Source organism: Atta cephalotes (genome assembly GCF_000143395.1).
Source record: "Atta cephalotes unplaced genomic scaffold scaffold00002, whole genome shotgun sequence".
Lineage (NCBI taxonomy): Eukaryota > Metazoa > Arthropoda > Insecta > Hymenoptera > Formicidae > Atta > Atta cephalotes.
The window spans coordinates 826,284-849,528 of NW_012130066.1; the positions used below are offsets into that span (position 1 = coordinate 826,284).

General features: G+C 31.7%; 2 protein-coding genes across 2 annotated transcripts; both read right to left on the minus strand.

The window, feature by feature from the left end:
* Positions 1 to 1,615: 1,615 nt before the first annotated feature.
* Positions 1,616 to 5,523, minus strand: LOC105619569 (E3 ubiquitin-protein ligase RNF146). Its single transcript, XM_012201089.1, has 4 exons — positions 5,445 to 5,523; positions 4,172 to 4,423; positions 2,437 to 2,724; positions 1,616 to 1,863 (listed from the first exon to the last, which is right to left on the minus strand). Exons 1-4 carry the CDS (start codon positions 5,521 to 5,523, stop codon positions 1,616 to 1,618), a joined length of 867 nt encoding a protein of 288 aa, XP_012056479.1.
* A 5,967-nt stretch (positions 5,524 to 11,490) lies between these two features.
* On the minus strand, positions 11,491 to 22,979 carry LOC105619580. The gene is made up of 25 exons (XM_012201101.1): positions 22,664 to 22,979; positions 22,153 to 22,310; positions 21,918 to 22,021; positions 21,377 to 21,729; positions 21,127 to 21,295; positions 20,709 to 20,824; positions 20,328 to 20,434; positions 19,526 to 19,871; positions 19,165 to 19,442; positions 18,847 to 19,081; positions 18,537 to 18,767; positions 17,961 to 18,368; positions 17,632 to 17,835; positions 17,007 to 17,406; positions 16,589 to 16,836; positions 16,061 to 16,333; positions 15,781 to 15,980; positions 15,242 to 15,539; positions 14,720 to 14,870; positions 14,445 to 14,610; positions 13,968 to 14,121; positions 13,644 to 13,822; positions 12,846 to 13,275; positions 12,446 to 12,525; positions 11,491 to 12,003 (listed from the first exon to the last, which is right to left on the minus strand). The coding sequence occupies exons 1-25, from the start codon at positions 22,977 to 22,979 to the stop codon at positions 11,491 to 11,493; spliced, it is 6,117 nt and encodes a 2,038-aa protein (XP_012056491.1).
* Positions 22,980 to 23,245: the final 266 nt, after the last annotated feature.

Consider the following 23,245-nt stretch of genomic DNA (forward strand, 5'->3'; position numbering starts at 1 on the left):
TTTAAAAAAATATATATATGAATTATTGAAGATACATTTGATTCTTTATAAATGAACTTGTAAATAAAAAATATTGACGATTACTATTTATCAGTTAACTTTCGCAATTATTGCAATTTGTTGCAATATCGTTTTCTTTCTTTCTGCAAGTTATCTTTAAATATAATTACTCACACAAACAATAAATATGAAAGTTTATAATATAAGTATTAAAATATTGATAAATAGTAGCACAGAAAAAGAAAGTAAATAAATCTGAGGTAAATAAATCTAGTGTTTGAAATAAAAGATTTTTATTATCTTGTTTTTTAAGAATTTTCCTTGCGAAATATTTTTATCTGTGTATTTTAATCTATTTACAAATATATCTTGCATACATTAAATTAATAAGTATTCTTATAAGTTCTAATTTTCTTTGTTTTATTTGGAGAATAAGTTATAAATTGCCGAGAAAAATGCATCTTTTATTTCTATGTGCATTACAAGAGAAGAAGAATCCGGTATTTCTAAACATTGAAGATTACAGATTTTATTCAAAACTAGTAATTATCAATTAACGAGTATTGCACTCGAATTTTTTAATAAATACATATTTATTCTTATTATATTCTCTTTCTAAGGCATGAACACATTTTTATTATAGAAATTTTAATATATTTTAGAATAGCTATAGTATATTTATCTTATTTTATACGACTAATTGTTGTCACAGCAATAAATTTATATTACTACTCTGACACAGTAATTCTCATAGTTAGACTTTTAAGTACATTATTCATCAACAAGTAATTATTTTGTAAATTGTAAATCCACATTTCGCAAATTCTTACTATTTTCAATGATAACTTAATTGATACTTTTCTCGTTTTATTATAATTATAATTAAACAGTTTTTAAGAGCAGGGAGAGAAGAGCGTACTTACTAAATAAAAATAGCTAATTCGAAATACACTTAATTGTAGGTATATCAATTTCCATACGTAATTGAGCAATGTAATTTGCTAGATCAATAAAATTTAAATATTGATACATAGGATTGGCAGTTACTTGTAACGCCGTTACTTTGTTGATCATTACCTTATATCAATAGATCTAATAACAATTTGATAATAACATTGAATTTTTTATGATAATGGTAATGATATCAGAATAAGAAAAATCAATCGTTATAACGAAAAGTCATTCGTTATTGAAAAAAATAACTCCTTTTTCCATTAATTTGTAATCCGTTATTTTTTTATTTGCGTTACTTGTAACGTTGCTCATTACTTATTACTTTTTTTAATAAATAACGCGTAATGATGACAAATTATTTTTCAAAGTTTTAAAATCTTAGCTTTTAGTTAGTTAGTATTATCCTCATAAAAAATTGTAACATCGTCATCAAATTATTTACTATAGAAAGTAATGCTAAAGTAACTGATAAATAACCACGTTTACCAATCTTGTTGATACACTTTTAGCAAATATATGTGCGTGCGTGCGTGCGCGCGGGTATGTGTATAGAATACTATCTTATTGAGCTGAGTAGCAATATGAAAAGTATGGAAATGAATTGGATATTTTGAAATAAGATTGCGACGGTCTCTGATAAATATAAATTCGATGTTTGTAGCTATGAAAGAGTGGGATGATCCGAAATCGACGTATCTTCCGTGTCTTCTTCAAATTCATTATCGCTGTTTAAGGACAGATGCTCTCTTAAAACTAAAGAGCGCATTTGTTCTAGGACTTGATGCAAGGAATCCGACCTCTGATCTACTCTATCGTTTAGAGGTGTAGCGTCACCACTTGCTGTTCCACCTGCAGGTGTCTGTGGCGTATTACTAGGTGGTATAGGAGTATTTGTGCCGTCTCCTGTACCTGTAAATATAATATTCACATTTGACCAAAGATATGCTTATAAACAATTTTGAGAGCTTTTTAGCAAGAGACGCAGATGACATAGTATAACATAATGAAAATTAGAGATCTTATAAGAATCTAGTCAGAATTTGAGCGATTTTGTTAAAATCTTACGAAATAAAAAAGTACATATATTGTCTCACTTTAAATTATATTGTTTCATTCTGCAGTCATTAAAATTATAGAGTAAGGCATTAGTTAGGGTAAAAGTATATAGAGGGAAATGGTATATATATCTTTCTCACAGAATTTTGAAAAAATCGCTCGTGGTCAAACTTCGTTATGAGATCTTTGCATTGAATTATTTCATCTTTATTTAATATGACAAATAAAAGATGTAATGATTCATTGTATGAAGCATCAGATTAGAAATTGAGATCGAGATTGGAATTTGAAAATTAAAGCAACGTTCACTCGATATTGATTTTCTTTCTTCTTATAAATTCCAATCCAATCTCAATCTCTAATTTGATACGGGCTTTGCAATGTGTCATCTGAGTTTCTTAATGGAAAATATTATTTCAATCTTACCCATACTATCACTTGCAGGACTAGCTGGTCGTTCTGCACCTCTTATTTCTCTGACAATCTCTTCATCCTGTACGTTGAGCCGTAATCCAGCAACTCCTTTTCTTGGAACATTATATAGATCTCTTTTGATTCTCCTTCGTCTAGAAGGATCATTTCTACGTAACTGGAGCATCGAACCAAAGTCGGCAATGTAAAGAAATCCTGCAATCAACAACTCGCAGGTCCTTTTACCCTGTTTATATGCCGTTTCTAATTCGATACTTGTACGCTGATCATATTGCCACCAACCTGTAAAAATTTACTTAAAGCCATTTGTTCCATGTTACAATAAGAAAGAGAATAACCAGATCATGCGTCATTAAAAGTAAATTAACAGACATGTAAAAAACTGCAGTTGGGAAAATATAAAAAGAAACATATTTTTAGTAGAATATGATTTTATTGAAAAAAAATAGATATATATATTTCTTTTATGTTAAGCGTCTTAGTTATATATTATTATTAGCATTAACTTTTTTAATTGTTAATATACTTCATATACTAGCAAATATAATTCTTGCGCACACATTCCATTTTTATTTCTAATATTGTTTTTACCTATGCAATGCTTCATTGAATGGGCGTACACAGAATTTCAGTCGAGGGAGGGGGCAGACAAAAATTTCACACAAAATTTATTAAAATATACCTTCTTCCAGCTTCTTTCTTTTCGCGAGCTAGCTTCAGTAAAGCTATTAAAGAATCCAAGTAAGAATTATCAGTGTTTTCTTTTTATGATGAATTCGATTGGACACTAGTGCGCAGTAGTGCATATTAAAGCCATTATACACCGATTTGATTTGTAATAGGAAATGCAAATATTTCGAATTATAAAATACATATTTTATTTAATGGCACAATAAAGTGTCGAATATTTCATGATTTAACCGGTTTTTATATTTATTTATAAACGTATCTTTACTTGTGTACGACAGTTTTAATGTGCACCAGTGTGCATTGAGTGCGTCAAATCGAATTTGTTATTTTTTATTAAATCTAAATGTATAAAATCAATCATATTAAAGAATTTTACAACAGCAAAGTTGTTGCATTTTCGACTGAACGCAACTAATAATTTTTATAATTTATTTCTTCTTGCCAAAATTTAGGGGAGCAAGCGCCCCCTCCCCCCTACGTACGCCCATGCTTTATCGTGTATAATATAAAATAATTTTAATACAATATTGTATATATAAACATAGTTCAATATTAATAATTGCTGTAAAATAAGGGCTTAAAATTGGATCTTCACGAGCAAATAAACTATATATTTTATATAAGTGTTATCGTACACCCGAGACACCCTTGCACGGAGCATCTTTTCTATCACGTTTGATATTACGTTTATAACGTGGGTTGTATTTTCTATATTGACATTTGTTTACAAAGTCAATTACGTAAAGCATGCCACAGATCAAAAGTTCGCATTGCGCGTCCCCTAGTTTGTAAATAGTCTCCAGATCATTGCTTGTCCTCGGATCATATTTCCACCAACCTAAGAAGGGGTAGTATATCAAATTTTGTGCGCCCTTGTATAAATGCTTTAAAAGAATTTGCAAACTAGAGAAATTTAAACAAAATGTAATAATAAATGAGATATTTATAAGAATTTCCCATCAAAAGACAACACAATTGCAGATTTTAAATGCTGATCAATTTCAATTTAGTGTAATCTTTAATTAAATTAATATTTTACCATTTCGGCCTTCGTAAAACCATTGGTATTCTTCCTCGGGATGTTCCAACTCCTTCTGAGGCTCCTCCACTTCCACTAACTGAGGTCTCTCAAGAAAATCTGGTGGGATCTCTTGACGACACATTGGGCATCGTTTGCTCTGATTAGCAACACCCTTCACACATAAATAGCAGTATATATGACTGCAAGGTAATCGTGCTGGATGAATGCAAGGTTGCAGGCACACTGCACATTCTGGTACGACAGTAGGACCTACCAAGCAACACATAGATCAATATGTATGTAAAATGTAAAAATAAGATTAAAATATTAAAATTTTTTATTAATTTCTTAATTAACAAAAGATTGCAGTTATTATATATTTTCAGTAAGAAATTAATGATAGTTTATCATAAGCTGTGTTTTATTTGCTGTTTACAGTGCTCCAGGAATTATTTTATCTTTATTGTTTATTAACTTTTAAATAACAAAGATAAAAACAAGGACAAACAGTGGTTCTGTGAGTACCAAATGGAATGTACCTACAGTGAATCATTTCATCTTTATTTAACATTGGTAAACAATAAGGATGTAAGTCTGTTTTTATAGCTGAACTAATGTATACTTTTTATACTTAAAATAAAATAGATACATAATTTAAATTTGGTAAAAAAAAAGATTCTAATGTAGTCTACTGCAGTATACTGCAATAAAACAAATCTATTGTGTTAAACTATATCACCTATGTCTTTTGCTAGAATCCATAAAGTGTAAAAAAATATAAGGCTGATGTTCATGGGTCAATATATATCTATAGTCAATTCTTATATTTAAAATTGTCTTAAGTACAATCTTAAGATATCGAAGATCTCACAAACCAATCAGAGGGCTATATTAGCATCTTAGAAACTACTTAATCTTAATATAAGAATCGACTGTAAATACTGGCTGTAATCTGTTATTATTTCAAGACCATCTTAAGTGATATATTAAGATGCTAATACAGCCTTCTTGGTTCATGACATCTTAAGTATACTTGATGTGATTTGGTTATAAATATTGACTAAAAACATGATTATATATATACTTTTTATATTCTAATAATATAATATATAACACTATTTTACATGAATGTTATGTGTTATATATAATGCGATTGCTATTATAATATATAAACAGTAGTATAGATCTTTTTATTTAAAACTACATAATGTATTATTACATAGCGTATCATGGAATATAGTTTTCGGATGATAATGCAATGATTCATGTTAGTATAATGACAAGTACGTACCTTCCTTTTCCTCGGAATCCTTGTCCTTTTCTTTAATACCGCCAGATTTCTCCGGCACGTCGAGTTTCGCTTGTGCCATGACAGAGAAGATCGTACAATTTGACCCGATAGGGTCAGAGCTTCATCGATATAATCAATTCCTTGTCTAGTTTGTAAACAGCAGCACGCGTCTTGTCAATACTCGCGAAGGTCAGCCATGTTGCTTATTATTATGACGTTCCCCGGGGCTCTCAACTGTTCTCAACCTCGTGATGTGACTCGCGTGTAGTCTGAAGTTATCGCCGTTCCTGTCGTTCATGTAGGATTTGAAATGTGTGCTTCGAGATTGCGATTTTCGTGATCACGATGTTCAAGTCATGAAGGTCGATCGAACGCACACGTGAAGATCTGTTCGTGCAGTATAATTTTTTGATAAATAATTCCGTTGGCGATAATTTCATGCGCGATCTCATCTTTCAACGGTTCGGAAACTCGCGCAGTAAGCAAGCATCAGTATTTGTCAATTATCGACACTTATCATTTTCGAGCTCCGTGAGTGATACAATTCTTGCATGTAATTTCATTTTGAACGAATTTTATTCTTTTTGCTTTAATGCTGACAAAATTTTAAATTTAACAGCGAAATTACTTTGCATTTTTTCTGTTGTTGCAAATAAAAATGATTCGGGTTTTTTTTTCAAGTTGACGGAAATATGAGCCAAGAAGGAACACAAAGGAAGGAAAATCAATTTCGACGATCATTTATAAATCTTTTCTTGCTTCGCAGCCATTCGATTGAATACGATATACTGAAGCAAAATGGCGGATGAAGTGATCGCAACGCTGGTAAGTAAATTTATTAATTAGTGGAAAAGAGAGATAAAAGTTCTCTAGAAATTATTTATTCACATGACTGATTATTAAATACTGTGCTCTCCACTGCAGTGCACCTTCGATCTCTTGTGATGATAATAATGGTTTTTTATTCTGTTCTTACATTATATTGCGTTCATTTATAATTAAGCAGTTATAAACTTATAAATATAACGTGTTTATCATAACGCTGTACAGTGAATTGATTGAACCTTGACTAGGATGAGGAATGGGACTTAAGACAACTTTGATAAACTCTGATGAATAATTAATTGGATTATCAAACAGTATCCATTATATTTTATTAACATTTATGGATTTCTAATTAATCTCTTTAATTTGATCTTAATTATCTTTCTCCAATTCTTAGAACTAGAAAAAGATGAAAAAAGTAAGTTAAATTGGGATTAAAGTTACTCTGATTCAAATATTTATTGATTGAATTAATTACAGATTAAGTTAATCACAGTTTGATCGAAATCGATTTCAGAATAATTTCAGCAATTTATAATGAAAGTAATAAATTTATCAATTTACTATTTTATTAGCATGGAAATTATAATAATTTTTTAAAATTATTAATTTTTTACTATTAATATTTATTTATTATTATACGGAAAAAGTTCCATGGTTCGGGAACAATGGATTATATAATTAGAAACTTTGCTTTAAAAGCAATTTTATCAGTTAATTATCAATAAAGTTAATATTTAATCGAAGAATTTGATCAAAGTCGTCTGCAGTTTGAAAGTTCGTCGTATTAATTTTTAACATGATAAAATTTTGGGGAATAAGAAAGAATGGGCTTCTTTTATATTTTGAGATTTTTTAAGAACGGAGAAACTTTTATCAGCTCACTTTACAACAATAATTAAAGAATTATTATCCTACGGATTTACAAGATATTTTTTACAAGTACCCTTATGAGATTGTATGGAACGATATACATCTTTGAGCACAACAGCTTTCTATTAGCTGCAAAAAGACCGTATCGAGTTTGTCACGATCACTAATTATTATATTGTTAAGCTCGTTATCACGTTTTCAAATCCTTATTAGCAACTATAACGTCTTGTCACAAATAAAATTCGCCGATCGCGATATTGGTCCAAGCGAATCTTTTCTGATGAAACTATTTAGCTTATAGCTTGGTGCGAGCTATTAACACGAGCCTTTCGAGAAACGGATAACTTTGTGATAATGAAAGATGAACTGAAAATGGAAAATATCAAATGTGTTAAGTGCATAAAATATTCTTTAACGTTAATTAAGTTAATTAATCATGAAATATTTATTTTTGTAGCAATTATTAAAGCAAACGATTATACAAAAGAGATAAAAATCTAAAAAAGATGTTTTTTCCAAATATATATAAATATCTTTCTGACATGTTTTAGATTTTCATGCTGTTTAGATTTTTTTTTAATCTAACACGTTTTTTCTCCTTTTCTCTTTTAATCTATTTTGTTTAATAACGTGTGTATAAAAAAAATAATGATATTTATGAATTTGGCACTCAACACGTTCGAGACTTTCCGATTTGATCGGGAAATACGATTCGTTGTTCCTGTGAATATTCACAATAGTCTTTTAAAGGAAAGTATAAATAATCCACGATCAATCTAATGATAACACTGATTCGATAGAGGATCTATTCCTGCGTGGTAACATCGGACCACCAAGATAACTCAGTGGATTGCCGAAAATTCGTTGGCCATCCGACAAGAAGATAAGAGATGTATTGAAAGTTATCGGCTTGTCTGGTGCTAAAATGAAATAATCTTCATAATTAACTCTACTCGATTAAATAGATTTTTCTCGAAATTACATATACATGTAATCCTCACAGTAAAAAAAATAAGTCATAATAATATCACAACAAAGTCATGATGACACCTATTATTATAAGGTGTATTCAGATCTAAAATACAGATTGGATGATCTAAAAGAATACATTAATAACAGCGAGCGCTCATTCAACTGTTGAGTCCGCTGAACACAGCTATTATAATAATAGGTGTTTAAATATGTCTTAGATTATTATGTGTAAAAATTATTAATAATCTATTTTAAACTTTATTATGCATGTGTTGTTAGAATTTCTTAATTCAAAGGAGGAAATTTTTTTTATGTTACTGACCTAAGTAGTTCCCTTGCATCTTCGATTGTTTTCCAACGTCTCCATCCGCAGGCGCCTAAACGATAAGTGAAAGTTGGTTTTAAAATACTCAATATCTCGCCATACAATGGCGAAATAATGAATTCATTCTATTTTCTTCAATCTTTCTGGTTAGTGCATGTACGTAGCAAACACGCTCAAACAACTTGAATGACTTGTCTCATAGAGCCTCAGAGGTTTCTGTAGCTCAAAGCGTGCATGCGATGAAGTGAATGTTTTTCACGTGCCACGAATAAACCTGTTTCATCAGGCAATTCGGGTTAATCGCTGTCTATGAACTCGTGCAGGTTGTAATAAAAGGCTTCATCGATGTCTTCGTGGAGTTTTCTTAAATCGATAATTAATTTAATTTGGGAATGGCGCCGGTAATTTACATCAAGCATCGGCGTGCTCAGATTTTTTTTATTCAAACGCGCGAAAATAGTTTTATTTGTTGCAATACAAAATGCGACGATTACATTTCTTCATGACAAAGCTGAATTTATATCAAATTATTTAAACAAGAGATTCTCTGGATTTTATTCGTTAGATTCTTTAAGAGAGATCATTCGGATTTTTAATAAATTCCTTCCAAGTAATAAAAAAATTAAATTATTATATCAGATCATCATGCACATGCTTATCTAATAGCGAGAGAAAAAATAATTTGTTATATATAAAATGCGTTGTTTAGATGAATCGTATAGGTAACATGTAAAATACAACCTATCGAATCATTTGTTCATTCCCGGATTAGAAAATTTCATTGTGAGGAAAGGCGACGAACTTGCGAGAAGAAGCTTGGTGTAGGAGAGGCGTGACAGATGGTTATAGCGATGTAACAAACTCGAGTTAATGGAAAAAATCGTATATTTTCTCTGTCATTTTTCGTCTGTATAACATGCTATAAAATGTATCGAGATTGACTCACGGATTGATGATTAAGAACTGCTAATTTCTTCAGAAGAATATAAATTTTCTTATTCCGAATGGAATGCATCGTAATGCACGTTTGTATCGAAAGAAAGATACATTCGAACACGCAAATACCTCTTTCATTCGCAAGTTATGATCTTATAAAGTTTATAATATAAATTGTTAATATAGCTAATAAGTATTTAAAAGAAAACGGCGTTTAGATAAAAGCATTTAAATAAAAATGCAGAAATTGCCAAAAGTGGAAATCATAAAATGTAAACAGTCCACTGATTAAAATTTCGAGATAATAAAACTTTTCGTATTAATTTCAGTGACAAAATATTTTTTTAATATATATAACTAAATTATAATTTATATATATATATATATATATATATATATATATATATATAATGACTTATATTTTATTAGCTATAAAATAATTGCAACATTGTAATTACTTTATGATTACATGTGCGTTTGTTTGTGCTCAATTTATAATAGTATTTAATCAGGGAATTTTTTTTTAATTGTCAATGCATTCGAGAAATTATAGAGATTATGAGTGTAATATATTATAAATAATAAAGTAGATTAAATCTTGCGATTCAGAGAGGGATGAAGGCTGCGAAAGATGTGAGCCACGATGCGATTGTCGAGTTAACATTCGTATAAATTATTATCAACGTGCAAGATACATTGTACCTCTATAATTCGCATGATGTTTCCGTTTCATCAGGTTTTAAAATGGAGTCTAACGGTATAACACTCTCCTCAACATTAGACCAATCCCTGTGCTGAAAGTATGTCTGATATATTTAAAGTCTGAAGTATTAGATCGGATTGTGGATGATATCGGTTTGCGCGATATGCTTTGTGAATTTTATCGCATGATTATTTTGTGTGATCGCCACCAAAAGCACACAAACGCCACACTTTGTACGATTACACGAAGCAGCGAAATCAAACTAAACAGACGCACGGGTGCACATATAAGGCAAACTGTAAATTATTATACGTATTATTATACGTATTAAAAATAAGTTTTCGAAGATTCGAAGAAAAATTTATATTCGCATTCAAAATATTTATTCAGTATAATTTTATTAATCTGAATAGTTTGTCTTTTTGATGTACACCGCGGTCAATGACAATAACATAATCTATGCTATGGTGACTTTTTTGTAGTTAATTGCGTGGTATCATATAATATATAATATTAACGTAAAAATACACGAATGCCTTTAATTGATAAAATAATATTTAATTCTTTTAAAAATAAAACTACGTGATTCTTTTTCTTTATCTCAAATATATGAGTCTCTTTATCATCTCTCTATCTTGACATATTCGTTGTAAATTTAATCAACATTGCTTTTATCTTGTTATCAAGTTAATTTATAGGCACTAGAGTCTTAAAATAGTATTTTGTTCGAGCTAAGTACGTATGGTTTCTCCTACAGCTAATCAATACTGGGAAAATACTGACGACGTGCTACATAAGAAACACAAAAAGGTGTTTGATTGCAAGCTAGCTTTACATTACTCGAATGTCTTTCTCTCTCCAAATGTGGTTATGATCTAGACTTTGAGTTAAATGCATACACTGATTTATATGTAGCTAATTCATAAAATTTAATAAAACGTTTGCAATAAGAAATTAATGTTCACACTGCAATGTAAATAATACGCGACAATTTCAAAGCAATACAAGCATTTTGTCGAATCTGTATTGACCGGTTATCACTTTTCATCATTAGATGAATGTGTTATATCATTTTATTTTTTAATAATGAGCTTTTATCGATTCCACGTAAAATGTGATTTTGAGCGAATAATTATGCGTGCTAGAACTAGTTATGAATGGCTAAGTGTTATAAGTGCCTAACTTACAAATTTTCTATTTAAATAAATATTAGAAATTTTGAGTTAAGCACCTTTGATTATTAGCCATGTTACATTTGAACCTCACACTCATACTAAACTATTGTCTTAAAATATACATGTATACGTGATTGTCGTTAAAAATGATCGCTTCACGCGATATTTTTATTTATAATATCGAATCCACGCAATTTTTGAACGTGTTAATTATTGTCGTCAGAGTCAATTTAATCATCAATTGTTCTTGTTCGTGGACGCGACGTCGACACGGCCTTTGCCTCGAGACTGAAGACTCGCTTCGTCACCATTGATTAACTTCACCGTGACTTTTTCGGGCCGAGCTCCGCGCAATTTTCTGAACTTGATCGGCGCATTGAGATCAAGACTCATCGGTCTCTTCGGCGTAGTATTTTTCGTGGTGTTATTTACTCTCGGTATTATACGCTCGGTTTTGATCTCATTCAAACCTGTCACGGAAAAGTTCGTCTCGAGGAGGGCCTGTGTTTCGTCTGGGTCCAATTCGTCAGTCAAGGAAGCTCTCCTTGCCATCTTATTTCTTACCGGCATAACGAGAAGCACGCCATCTTGATCATTACTCGTATCCTTTTGTTCCTCTTGCTGATTTCCCTGCGGTTGGTCTTTGTTCTCGTCTGCTTCTGGCTCCTGGGTGTCCTCTTCCTCTTCTTCTTCCTCCTCTTCTTCCTCGCGTTCTTCCAGTTCGGGTTCTTCTCTTAGATCTTCCATTGACTGATAAAGAAAAATAAAATGCTTATAATGCTTTCTTAAATTATAGTATAGAAAATATTATGCTACGTTTATTCGGCATTGCGAAGAAAGCATGGGTTTGTGTGTGAATAAATTATATTTAAGAAATTAGATTGAAAATGATAATGAAACATTATATCCTGATTTATAATGCTTGTATATTTCTTTATAATGCAACGTATCGATAGATTTAGTGAATTATGAATACAGAAGTGCGAAGTCAGATGCAAAAAAGACGATATGCTTTGAAGAAGCGATTCAATCAGTTCATTTCATACTTTATGCATTTAATGTGTTTGTCAATAGAAATACATCACATAACATGGATACGAATACAATAAATTGACAACAACTGCATGCAAAGCCCTTTTGCAAGCTTGACCAAGCTAAATATGCATCTTTTAAAAAAAGAAAAAATCTTTACGAATGGATTCAGTTTCACAGGTTTAATGACGGTGCCTGTATTTACCCCTAGGAGCTCCTTTTTTTCTGGTTCTTCTTCTGCTGTAATGCACAAAAATACAAATATTAATTGAATCTTGATAAATAAGCAAATTTTATGAAAACTTCTTTCACATTCTTATACATCTTTATATCTTTTATTTTCAAAAATATTTAAATAAAAGATAATTGTTCTTTTTTTTATGATCATTACATGCAATATTGATACGATGAGTAACATGTTAAATATTTTATAGATAAGATAGAAATGTCTTTAAATTTTTACTATTTAATATGAAATTGGAAAGAGAAAAGAGTTCTATTTTAATATCAAGTTTTTTCATATATTTTCTATCTACAAATCAAAGATTAGATTAGAGTACCTTTTATGTGAATTTTTTTATCATTCATTAAGTCCTTGGGTTCTGTATTCGGCAGTGGCTTGTATTCTTTGGCATTGGAAACTTTTACGTGAGTTCCATTCGGTCTCTTGTCGTCATCCATCACGTTCTTGAAGCCGACTGCTTTTACGCCGGTCGCGGTGACCAAGGAGTCCGTGTACTGTTGTGATTGCCACCTCTGTGAACCTGAACCGGTGGCCGCTCCCGAAGCTGCGGCGCGTTTTCGTTGACGATCCTTGCGTGTGCTTCGACATACTTCGTAAATACATCCGATTACCGCGATCACGAAGACGCAGCATAGGACTATGAAGATATACGTTCCTGCACCCTGCTCCTCCTGGGTAGCGCCTGAATATTGTGATTTGTATAGGATTCGTTCTGGTGGATCCTCGACCCATGCTTTGTCACGGCCCTTTAATGAAATTATTGCAATTTGATGCATTTTTTATATTTGTATCGAGAGAATGAACATTTGTTTAAAACATTGTTATATTACTGGTATAATCATTAAAGAAAATATTTTATAAGGGTTTAAAGTATTATAATTTGGATGAGAGAGAAAGAATATAATAATTAACTATATTAATTGATCACTATATTTCAGAATGTATTAATTGAAGAACAAAGATTAGTCAACAATTTATCATCGTTTTTTTAAAGATTGCAAATTATTTAAAATTTAAAACATATGAATTATTTTTTTTGATATAAGCAAGATGTAAAATGGTGCGTGATGTGAACTAATTTCTAAGATATTTAATTATTTTCCGAGTTTCTTACCACGCTATCGTTCTTAGGTGGTTCAAGACCACCTGGTTGAATGTGGAAGACCGCACATTGAGCACTTCTGACGCCGGCAGGTATCGTTGCCCGCACGGTCTCGCTATCTTGTTTTGTAAAAAGCATATATTCCTCTAGTGGTTTCATATCGGGACCTCCATTGATTGATATGACAACGTCTAAAAGCGTAATTTGCAATTTGTCATGTGGGTAGCTACGCTTATTTATCTAGCATAAGAGAAACATAACGGAAGTATTCGGATAAATAGACACAGAGCAAAATTTAGTATAAGATATTGTTGAGAGATTTCAGAGAAAGCTTACTGCTAAGGCAACCAGTGTATCCCTTGTAGGCGATAAATCGCGAATCAGTGGTATTTAATCCACCAAGTTGTATCTCCGTGGCACCCGGAGTTTCATCCTCGTCTGGTATCGGTATTCCTGGAATCGGTAGCAATTGAACGGGCTCACGGTCGACCTAAAATTACATACAAATTGTAAAATACAGTATTTTATAATATTATTCATTTGATACAACAATGACAACTTAAAAAACGATGGTTTCCAAAAAATAAATTGGAATGATTCATTAAAATTTTGAATCATTAAAATTTGGTAATAATTTTGAATTAATTTTGATGCAATAATTGAGAAAGAATAAAAGTATGTACTTTTAAAATACATTCTTTTTTTCTTTGCATTCTCGTTTTACAAATTTTTTTACAAGCAACTAAAAAAATGATTTTTTAGTATCATTGTTATAACAAATGAGCATCCTTAACAAAAAAAATCATAACTAACTAAGAGGGTGGATGTGTTGTTATCGCGGACATAATAGACACTGTGACGAGCACCATTTAAGAAATTCCTATCACTCAGGCGCACTCCAGCTGCTGATCCATCTCTGTCCTCTTCAAAAATGAGTAGTCCTTCGGACGTCAAGGCCATCAATAAGTAGTAGCTCCTTCTGGAAAAAAGTTCTTCGAAAGACATCCAGGACTTCAGGCGTCAGTGACGGTGTTGGAATGATTGAATATTATATGGGGATTAAGAAAATATTAAGATCGATGCTTTACTTGTTGTCAGTCTGTACCAGCAGCAACGCGGTGGTTCGCTGTCGTAATTCAATTGTTGAGAATGCCAATTGTACTTTCACTTGATTCACTTCACCTTCTAGTTCGAATTCGCGTTGAAGTACACTTTCCCCACTGAAATCGGCACCCTTTTCTGTATAAATAAAAAAAAAACAAATTTCATACAGAGATATTAGAACTTTCGTACTGCTTTGATAATTTTTCGAAAGTTTTTTTTAGGCTAAATCTATTTTATGGAACTTATTCAAGTTATTTTAGATTTTTATTTCTTTAGAAAAGATAATTTTTTAATTTTGAAATATATATTTCTAATTTTGAAATATGTCTAATTTTTATTAATTTTTGAAATATTTATATCTGTGTGTGAATTTTTAAAATGTTTTGCAATCTTTAGATTTGACTCTTTAAGTCTTCGATTTTTTGATTTACATTTTTAATACATGTTTAATTTAAGCTTGAAAAGTACATTTATTTAACACAATAAATAATAACGAATAAAGTTACCATCGGCACAATGTTCGCCAAAGTAGGATGTCAGTTCGCAATTACAAGAAGACTCCTGTCTGCCGAAATCCTCCGTGCATATTCCTAAATTTTTGCAGGGCATCGTGTCGCATTTCATTTGACAATTCGGCAGAACACCTTTACTTCCTTCATGATTCGCTTCGCTGGCTAAGCTTGGTAGATCGACAAGATACTTGCCGATCATGAGCCCTCGCAAGCAGCCAACGTAGCCTTGAATTAAAGCACCTTCTTTTCCGACTCTGAGCAGATTGTCAGGATCGAATCCTCCTAAATTTACCTAAATGAATATTTATTAATTTATTTAGATATATATATATATATATATGTTTTTACATAAATATTATTAATATTATACATATTATGCATCAAAAAATAATCCAAGAAGCCATTCATTTTTGTATTATTATTATTATTATTATTATGCTTATAAAAAGGCACAATTTAGATATTCTTTCTTAAATATTTTTCAGACTTTTTATTATTTGAAACGAAAGATAAGTATTTATTTAAAGACCCACTTGGAAATAATCGGTAGGAGGTGCCGGCGGCCGTTGCGGTGCAAGAACTTCTTTCTCTGGATTTATCCAAGGTTTATTCGAATAAGTGTCTAGAAGTATCGGTGTCGCATTCACTGTGACGTTATATTCATTCACGTACAATGTAGTCCAATTCTCGCCCCGAATTATGGCGATCTGTAAGGAGATTCCCGTGTTGACATCTGAAAGAATAGATTATTTCTCTAACAATTTCTAATATGCATGTCGCATATATTTACTTCCAAGGACTTTACTAACGTACTTGGGTTTGTCACAGTGATATTTTTGATCTCGTTGCCAGCGTTGAAAAGATAGACGATGGTACCGTTTGAAATGTAGAGATGTGCAAAATTGTTCAAATGATCATTCGCATACAGTATCAAAGAATGAATATCATAAGTTCTTAAATTAATTAAAATATTTTCAAGCAGCATGCTTTTCAGCTGCAACCTCTCCTCATTGTCGTCTGATCCAAAATAGTTTTTTTTTAAGAATGCTCCAGGTGAAGTGAATGTCAAAGCTTTGTTATTGATATCTGAATTTAGAGATATTATTTTAATACTAATTAATTCAAAATTGAATAATTTATTTCATATATTTACTTTTAATTAATTTTAAAAAACTAGAAAACTATGAAAAGCCTCAGATATATATATATATATATATATATATATATATATATATATACATATATAAATTCATATATATATATTTTTTTAAATATAAACTTAAGATATTTTTAAAAATATTTGGAAATAATTTTTTCAAGTAATTGAGTAAAGTTACTTACTTGTCTCGCAATAAGTGCCTAAATGTGCCCATCGATTTTCGCACACGCATTCGAAATTACTCCACAACTCGACACATCTAGCGCCGTTTTGACACTTATTAGGTTGACACGAAGGTTTGCAATCTTTGATGATTTCCGATAAATGTACTGACATATAACTATGAATGTCTAATATTTCTCCATTGACAACGAGACCGCGGAAGCAGCCGATGAGACCTTGTCGAACAGAAGAAGTCTTCAAGTGCTCTCTAAAAATTAATAAATTAACAAAATTGAATAAAAATTATTATTTATCACAAGATTCTTATATATATAATAAGATTCTTATTCTAAAATAAGATTCTTATTGATCATAATAAGGAAATTCATTGTGTGATTGATAATTAATTATTAATTATTAAGTTGTAAAATTACTCACGCAGTAGCACCACCAATGAACATGGATCCCTCGAAGGGTCCAAACTCCTCTTCGGGAAACAAATCCACCATTCGAAAGTCAGTATTGATCATAAATCTCACATGATAGTCGTTGTAATCGATCCAAATTTTTTGCCATTCGCCATTATTCAATTTTCGTCGACTTTCCACTTGTAATTCGCGATTAGTACCAGTATTTAGGGTGAAATTAAAGGTCAACCGATATTCCGATGTTAGAGCAACCATGAAAGAAGGATAGTTACTTCGGATCGGTGGTTGATATAGAAGAATAGCTTTTTCGCCCGTCGTTCGGAAGCTGAAGGCTATATCACCCTTCCTCCAACCAGGTACTTCAATATACGATTGTGATGTCGTGAATGTTACCACGTATTTCTGTGTATCTAGAAATCATTATTAATTTATTGATCATCATTAATCTCATAAAGATATTGTTTCCAAAAATGTTTGCAAATATTATTTATTTATATCATAATATATTTGCCATAAATAATTGTTTTACAAATTTCGATTTTATTATTTAATTTACTTCTAAAAAATAAAATTATGTCATGAAATAGAAGACACACATATAACTTCTATTTGTAAATCGATATGTGTTTGCTTACTTGTTTCAACGCATTCCAATGGCCCTAAAGTGATACGTCCCCGAGCATCTTCCTCAAGATCTCTCTGTTGTAAGAATACCATTCCAGTAATGCCCAAGGAATCAGGTGTTTCGTAGTATCCCTCATCTGACAGCCACTTTCCGGCATTTCCGGCAGACACGTCACAATTACAGCTCAAGTTGGAGTTCACGCATGTTCTGTTCACTAAAGTAAAATTAATAAATAACAATTTTTGCAAGAGACAACAATTAAGCCTTTGCAAATGCAAGATTTAATGCAATTTTAAATTTCTTTTATCGCATTAAGAATTTATTTAAAAAAGAACTTACTTCCACAAGGACAGGATCCGCGATTGACGTTTCCGATGTAATCGACAGTAGTATCTTTGGAACCTAGAAACCATGTGGCGCTGTGGAGCTCTAAGGGTGCTTTGTAACAATCATACTTTACATATTGGCTGCAATAAAGTGAGTGCGAAATCAACTCCTGAAGCATTTCAGCAGTGAACTGCCTATATTTGATGCTGAAGGAGAAATCGTTCTCGATAATAGATCTGACGTCTATTTGGGAGGGTAAATTGTGCTCGACGATTGTTTTAGTCGAATCTTCGATTGATTGGAATTCGCATTTTACTAAAGCGGGCGGGAATCGACCATTTCCATCGATATCAATTTTGTAAACATCGTCTTGCGTGTATCCCAAAAGAGCCAGTTCTTCACATGTTTTTCTATATTGTGCTAAACAATAATATTAAAAATATCATATTTAAATTATAACAATTACAATTAATGAAATAATTTTAATTTTATTTTTTATTTACTGTACAGTTTATAATTAATTTGTTATATTTTTAGCTTCGTGTATCTGATATTGTTGAATTGATTATTTATCGCAGTTTATCTTACCGAAATGGCAGTTCTTTCCGATGTATCCAGTGTCCTTACAATCGCACGTGATTCTATCTTCTTTAACTGAACATTTACCACCATGTTCGCAAGTGTTTGGTCTTTTGCATGGATCCACAAATTGACAATTATCTAAAGCAACTTCTCCGACTACTCTCTCGGTATTAATTATGTATCTAGGTTCAATTCTTTGACCGTTCACTCGTATCTCACGCATACATCCTACTAGACCTAAATTTACGATATAAGAATCTCTTTTTACATTCACATAAATTTTTAATCTTTCAAATTTAATATTAGATTTATTTACCTGCATTACTTTTACCACTTCCTATAATGACTTTATCATCCAATTCAAACGTCATGGCGAAGAGCTTACTCTGCTTATTTCTGTAATCGAGAAGGATATTAAGTTCACCCTTTGTATAATTAAGCTCGACCGCGTGCCAGGAAGTGTTGTAAGGTGGAAACTTCACCGAAGTTGATAATGTAATATTCTCCGCAATAACCAATTGGAATCGAATTTCGTCATTGACTTGACGTAACTGTAGAGAAAAATATAAATAAATAACAGAGATTGAAATGTAAAAAAAAAATATATAGAAAGCAACATTATATATAATTATACCTCCCAGTAACCAACACCGCGATTGCTCTTTACATCTCCAGAAGCAATGATCGCGATTGGTGTTGAACTTTTAAAGTCGAAATTTAACTTCAGCGAATTGGTTTGTTCTATTGGCCACCAGATGTGACTTCCCGCGAAAGGATATGTAATCGGAATGACTTCGACGTCGGCTTCGTAATATTCTGGTTCCAACACACCTATGTAGTGTACCATAGGATTGGAACGTTTCAATTCATATATAATCGACTTGTCGTTGAAGAACACGTACTTCAAGGAACCTGGAAAAATTGAAAGTTGCATTAATTGATGGACTGCCTTATTCGATTAATAATTAATGTCAGATATTATAGTTTCATCAAACCTGCAAAATTATTGTGCGACAGAAGACCCTTCTTCTTGTGGAGTTCCGGACCACCACCAATGTATATCTCTGGATCGATGATGATATCGCAATTTTCTCCCGGTACTTCTAGTACCTTTATCTCATCATCTAAACTGACGAAAACGGTGGATCCGTTATGAAATATGATCAAATTGTTCCAATAGTTAGATGTAACATAATCTCCTAATGTGGTGGAGATCTTTGAATTATGTCCGAAATCGAGTTCAACGTGAACTGATTCATTTATAATGGAAGCTGCAATGTAATGCGGTGTGCCATCGATTTCACCGGAAGCGTAAAACAAGGCGGAATTGTCCCATTTTGTCTGAAATTTATTTTTATTAAAAACCAAATGTAAACTTTTAATTGATATTTTGACATAATATTTTTAAATTATGACAGTTCGTCATAATAATTTAATCTCAAGATATATAGATACATAATTGGAGAAAATTATTTGTTATAATAATTTTCTCTATATATCTCTTTTTTTTATGGCGAGAAAATTCAATAACGATAATTGCATGTGACAAATTTCATTGTGTCCGCACAATGATTTGCTACGATACAATTTGAGAAGTGGAACTCGACACTCTCTTGAAGAGTTTCCACGGTAAATTTTTCGTCATAGTGAATGATGGATAAAAGCAGCTGCTCGTGAAAATACAAAATGCGCCCTCCCTCTCGACAAAGAAGTATAACGTCTCGCTATAATGAATCAATGAGCCCGCGACAAGGGAAAGGAACGGTCCCATTACAATAAGCGTCCGTGGTCAAATACCTTAAAAGCGAGGCTGATCCTGTTGACAGACGAGTGAACACGATCCTTCCAATCGTACACGCGAAAGGACACGTATGAGGAGCCTCTCAGCGTCAGTATAGTCGCGGCTGAAAAATGATGTTACATTTCAAACTCCATTAGACGTATTGGAATATCCGGACCCTTTTAAATGTGCGTAAAAGCCCTATCTCTTCGACTGACTAATACGATTTATATAGTATACATATTTATCATTTCCATATGAATGAATATTCCTTTGATAATAGCTAAGAGAGTCTTGAATTAAATCTTAGGAAAATAAATGATTTGTTATTTAAAATGTAAATATAATGTATATTCCAGTAAAAGGTAACTCGTATTAAATTCAATTACTTTACGTACTGTATACATCACAACGTTCACCCTCGTAATTCGTGCCGAAGCAATCACATGTCAGACTATTGTAGTGATTCACACATTGATCGGGGACGAAGCACAAGTTTTCTCGTGTCCTGCATCTAAATTGGAATTAAAGATTTGTATTATCGAGGGTGCTTTCCATTTAATGTCATAAGTCGACAAATCATTCTATCTTTCTTGACATTCAAATGGCCGGTATTTATAACCGGTTTTTATATAAGACTGTCTAATTTTAGATACAATCTTAAGATGTTATAAGTAATTGTAAATCGAATTGACATTTTAAGATATTACTTAGCCGGTTTTAAAATAAGAATCAACTTATGCATACCAGCCAATGAATAACAAATACAAATACTTGTATCACCAAATGAATTTTCTTTCTTTTTTAAAGACATACTTATCGATACATCCTTCCTTAACATTCTCGTGCTTGGTCGCGATTAATGGCCGAATGGGCAGCAAATCGCTGGCAGATTTTCCGGAACTCAAAATCATATCCCTGATGCAGCCGACAAAAGATTCTATTATGTATTTCACTCCGTGTAATCGTTCTTCGGAACTCAGTCCTGTTAAAATGGAAATAAAGCGATAAGGATGCGAAAAAATTTCCGCTTGGAAGAAATCTCTTGAAAAAAAACTGTCCTCACCTCCGATAAGAACGACAGAGGCTAGTTCTTCAGATACTCCATAATTAACGATGCGTTCTAAAACTTTTAGAGTAGTCTCGGCCTGTTTATCGTCAACTTCAGCGATTAACTTTGCCCCATGCACGTCGATTCTTACACGAACGCTATGCCATTCGTCTCTGTTAAGCCCTTGGCTGACTGTTAAACTAGTCGATTGTTTGCCGAATACATGAACAACTTTCAGCTGACCCTTTTCTACTATCACGTAAAGAGCATAAGGGTCAAGGCTCTCTGGACGATCTTTGACACTGTGATAAACTAGTAAACCATGTGGAAGCTTGGTGCGAAATTGGAAGGATATCTCGCGACATAGTCTGTGATATATTAAATAATAATATGTAAAAAATATTATTTTCTTTATATTACTAAAATAATATAAAACAATTATGACATGTAAGGCATATTATAAATGTATTAAAAGACATATTATTAATATATTTTGCTTTGCAAATAGAAAATTCAACTTTCAAAATTTATAAAAAATTGAAATTGCTATTCTCACCTCAACTGGAAAGTTTTAATACCAGGGCCATCGAGTTGGATGAAAGTATTGCTTTGTGCGAACATAAATGTTTTCTCGTGGCCAGATTCCATGAAAGTCAATTCCTGTGATAAAAATATATGATAGAAAACATTTATATGATAAAAATATATATGATAGAAATATATATGATAGAAAACATTTTCTTGAATTGCGCAAAATATTATGTATTTATATAAATTGACGCGGTTTCTACCTTCCCTCGTAAGTGCTTCGGTACTGGTGGTTTCGTCGGTTTCGGAGGTGTAAAGGTCGGTCGTGGTGTAGTGGTTGTCGAGGGTGGAGTGCTCATTGTTGTCGTGCTTGTTGCAACAAATACACTACCCTTTGTTACAAGATAAGGTGGTAGCGTATCTAAAAATAAACAATAAATCTGTAGCAATTTTTTCAATCTTTATTAAATATAGTTTACAAGGATTTTTATATAAAAATATATTTATTATTTTTATTTTATCTAATCTATTTTAATTAATAAACGAATACGTCACACGATTTATAAAATGATTTATATACCTCTGAACATATTTTTATCGTCTCAAATAAATTTTTTTAAATTAGTTCGTATCATTTTGTTACTATTTATTTTTTAAATGCAAATGTACTTAATTATTCTAATTCTTTTGAATTTTATATTTCTTCTTACACGTAATTGATTAATAATTATAAAGTTTATTATAAAACTTTTGATTTTTAAGAAAATATCTTACGGTCACCACCGACGCAATAATGCAGGCACTCCGCTTCCGAGTTAAACCGATTTTCATTTCCGTGACAACCTCCGTAAGGAAAAGTTCGGCATTTTCCTTCGGCCTTATTGAAGGCCCATTTGTGAACGAACTGCTTACAGGGTCCCGATTCTAGCTTGAGAAGACATCTATCGGGTAGAATCCTTTTGGTCGTAGTAAATTCTTCCATCTCTTCGACCATATCTGTTTTTGGTGAATTCGTTTGATTCGCCGGTATCTTTGCCACTATGTTGAGTAAGACAAGGATCCCGGGGATCCACTTGTCGCGGTAAATCATCGTTCCTCATTCGCTAAAAAAAATTAATCGATTCTAAAACATTTATTAAGATTTCCACAATTATCAATAAAATAAATTCTTGTTTTATTTAAATTTAATTATCGAATTGCATTGTTAATAGCATAAATGCGTACTATATATTTTTTGTTTTATGTAGATAGTAATTTTTAAAGCATTAATTAATAAAGATATATAAATTATTCGAATACGAATCAAAATGAGTTAGATAAGATTTTATTCGAATTTGAATCTCTATGATTCGAATC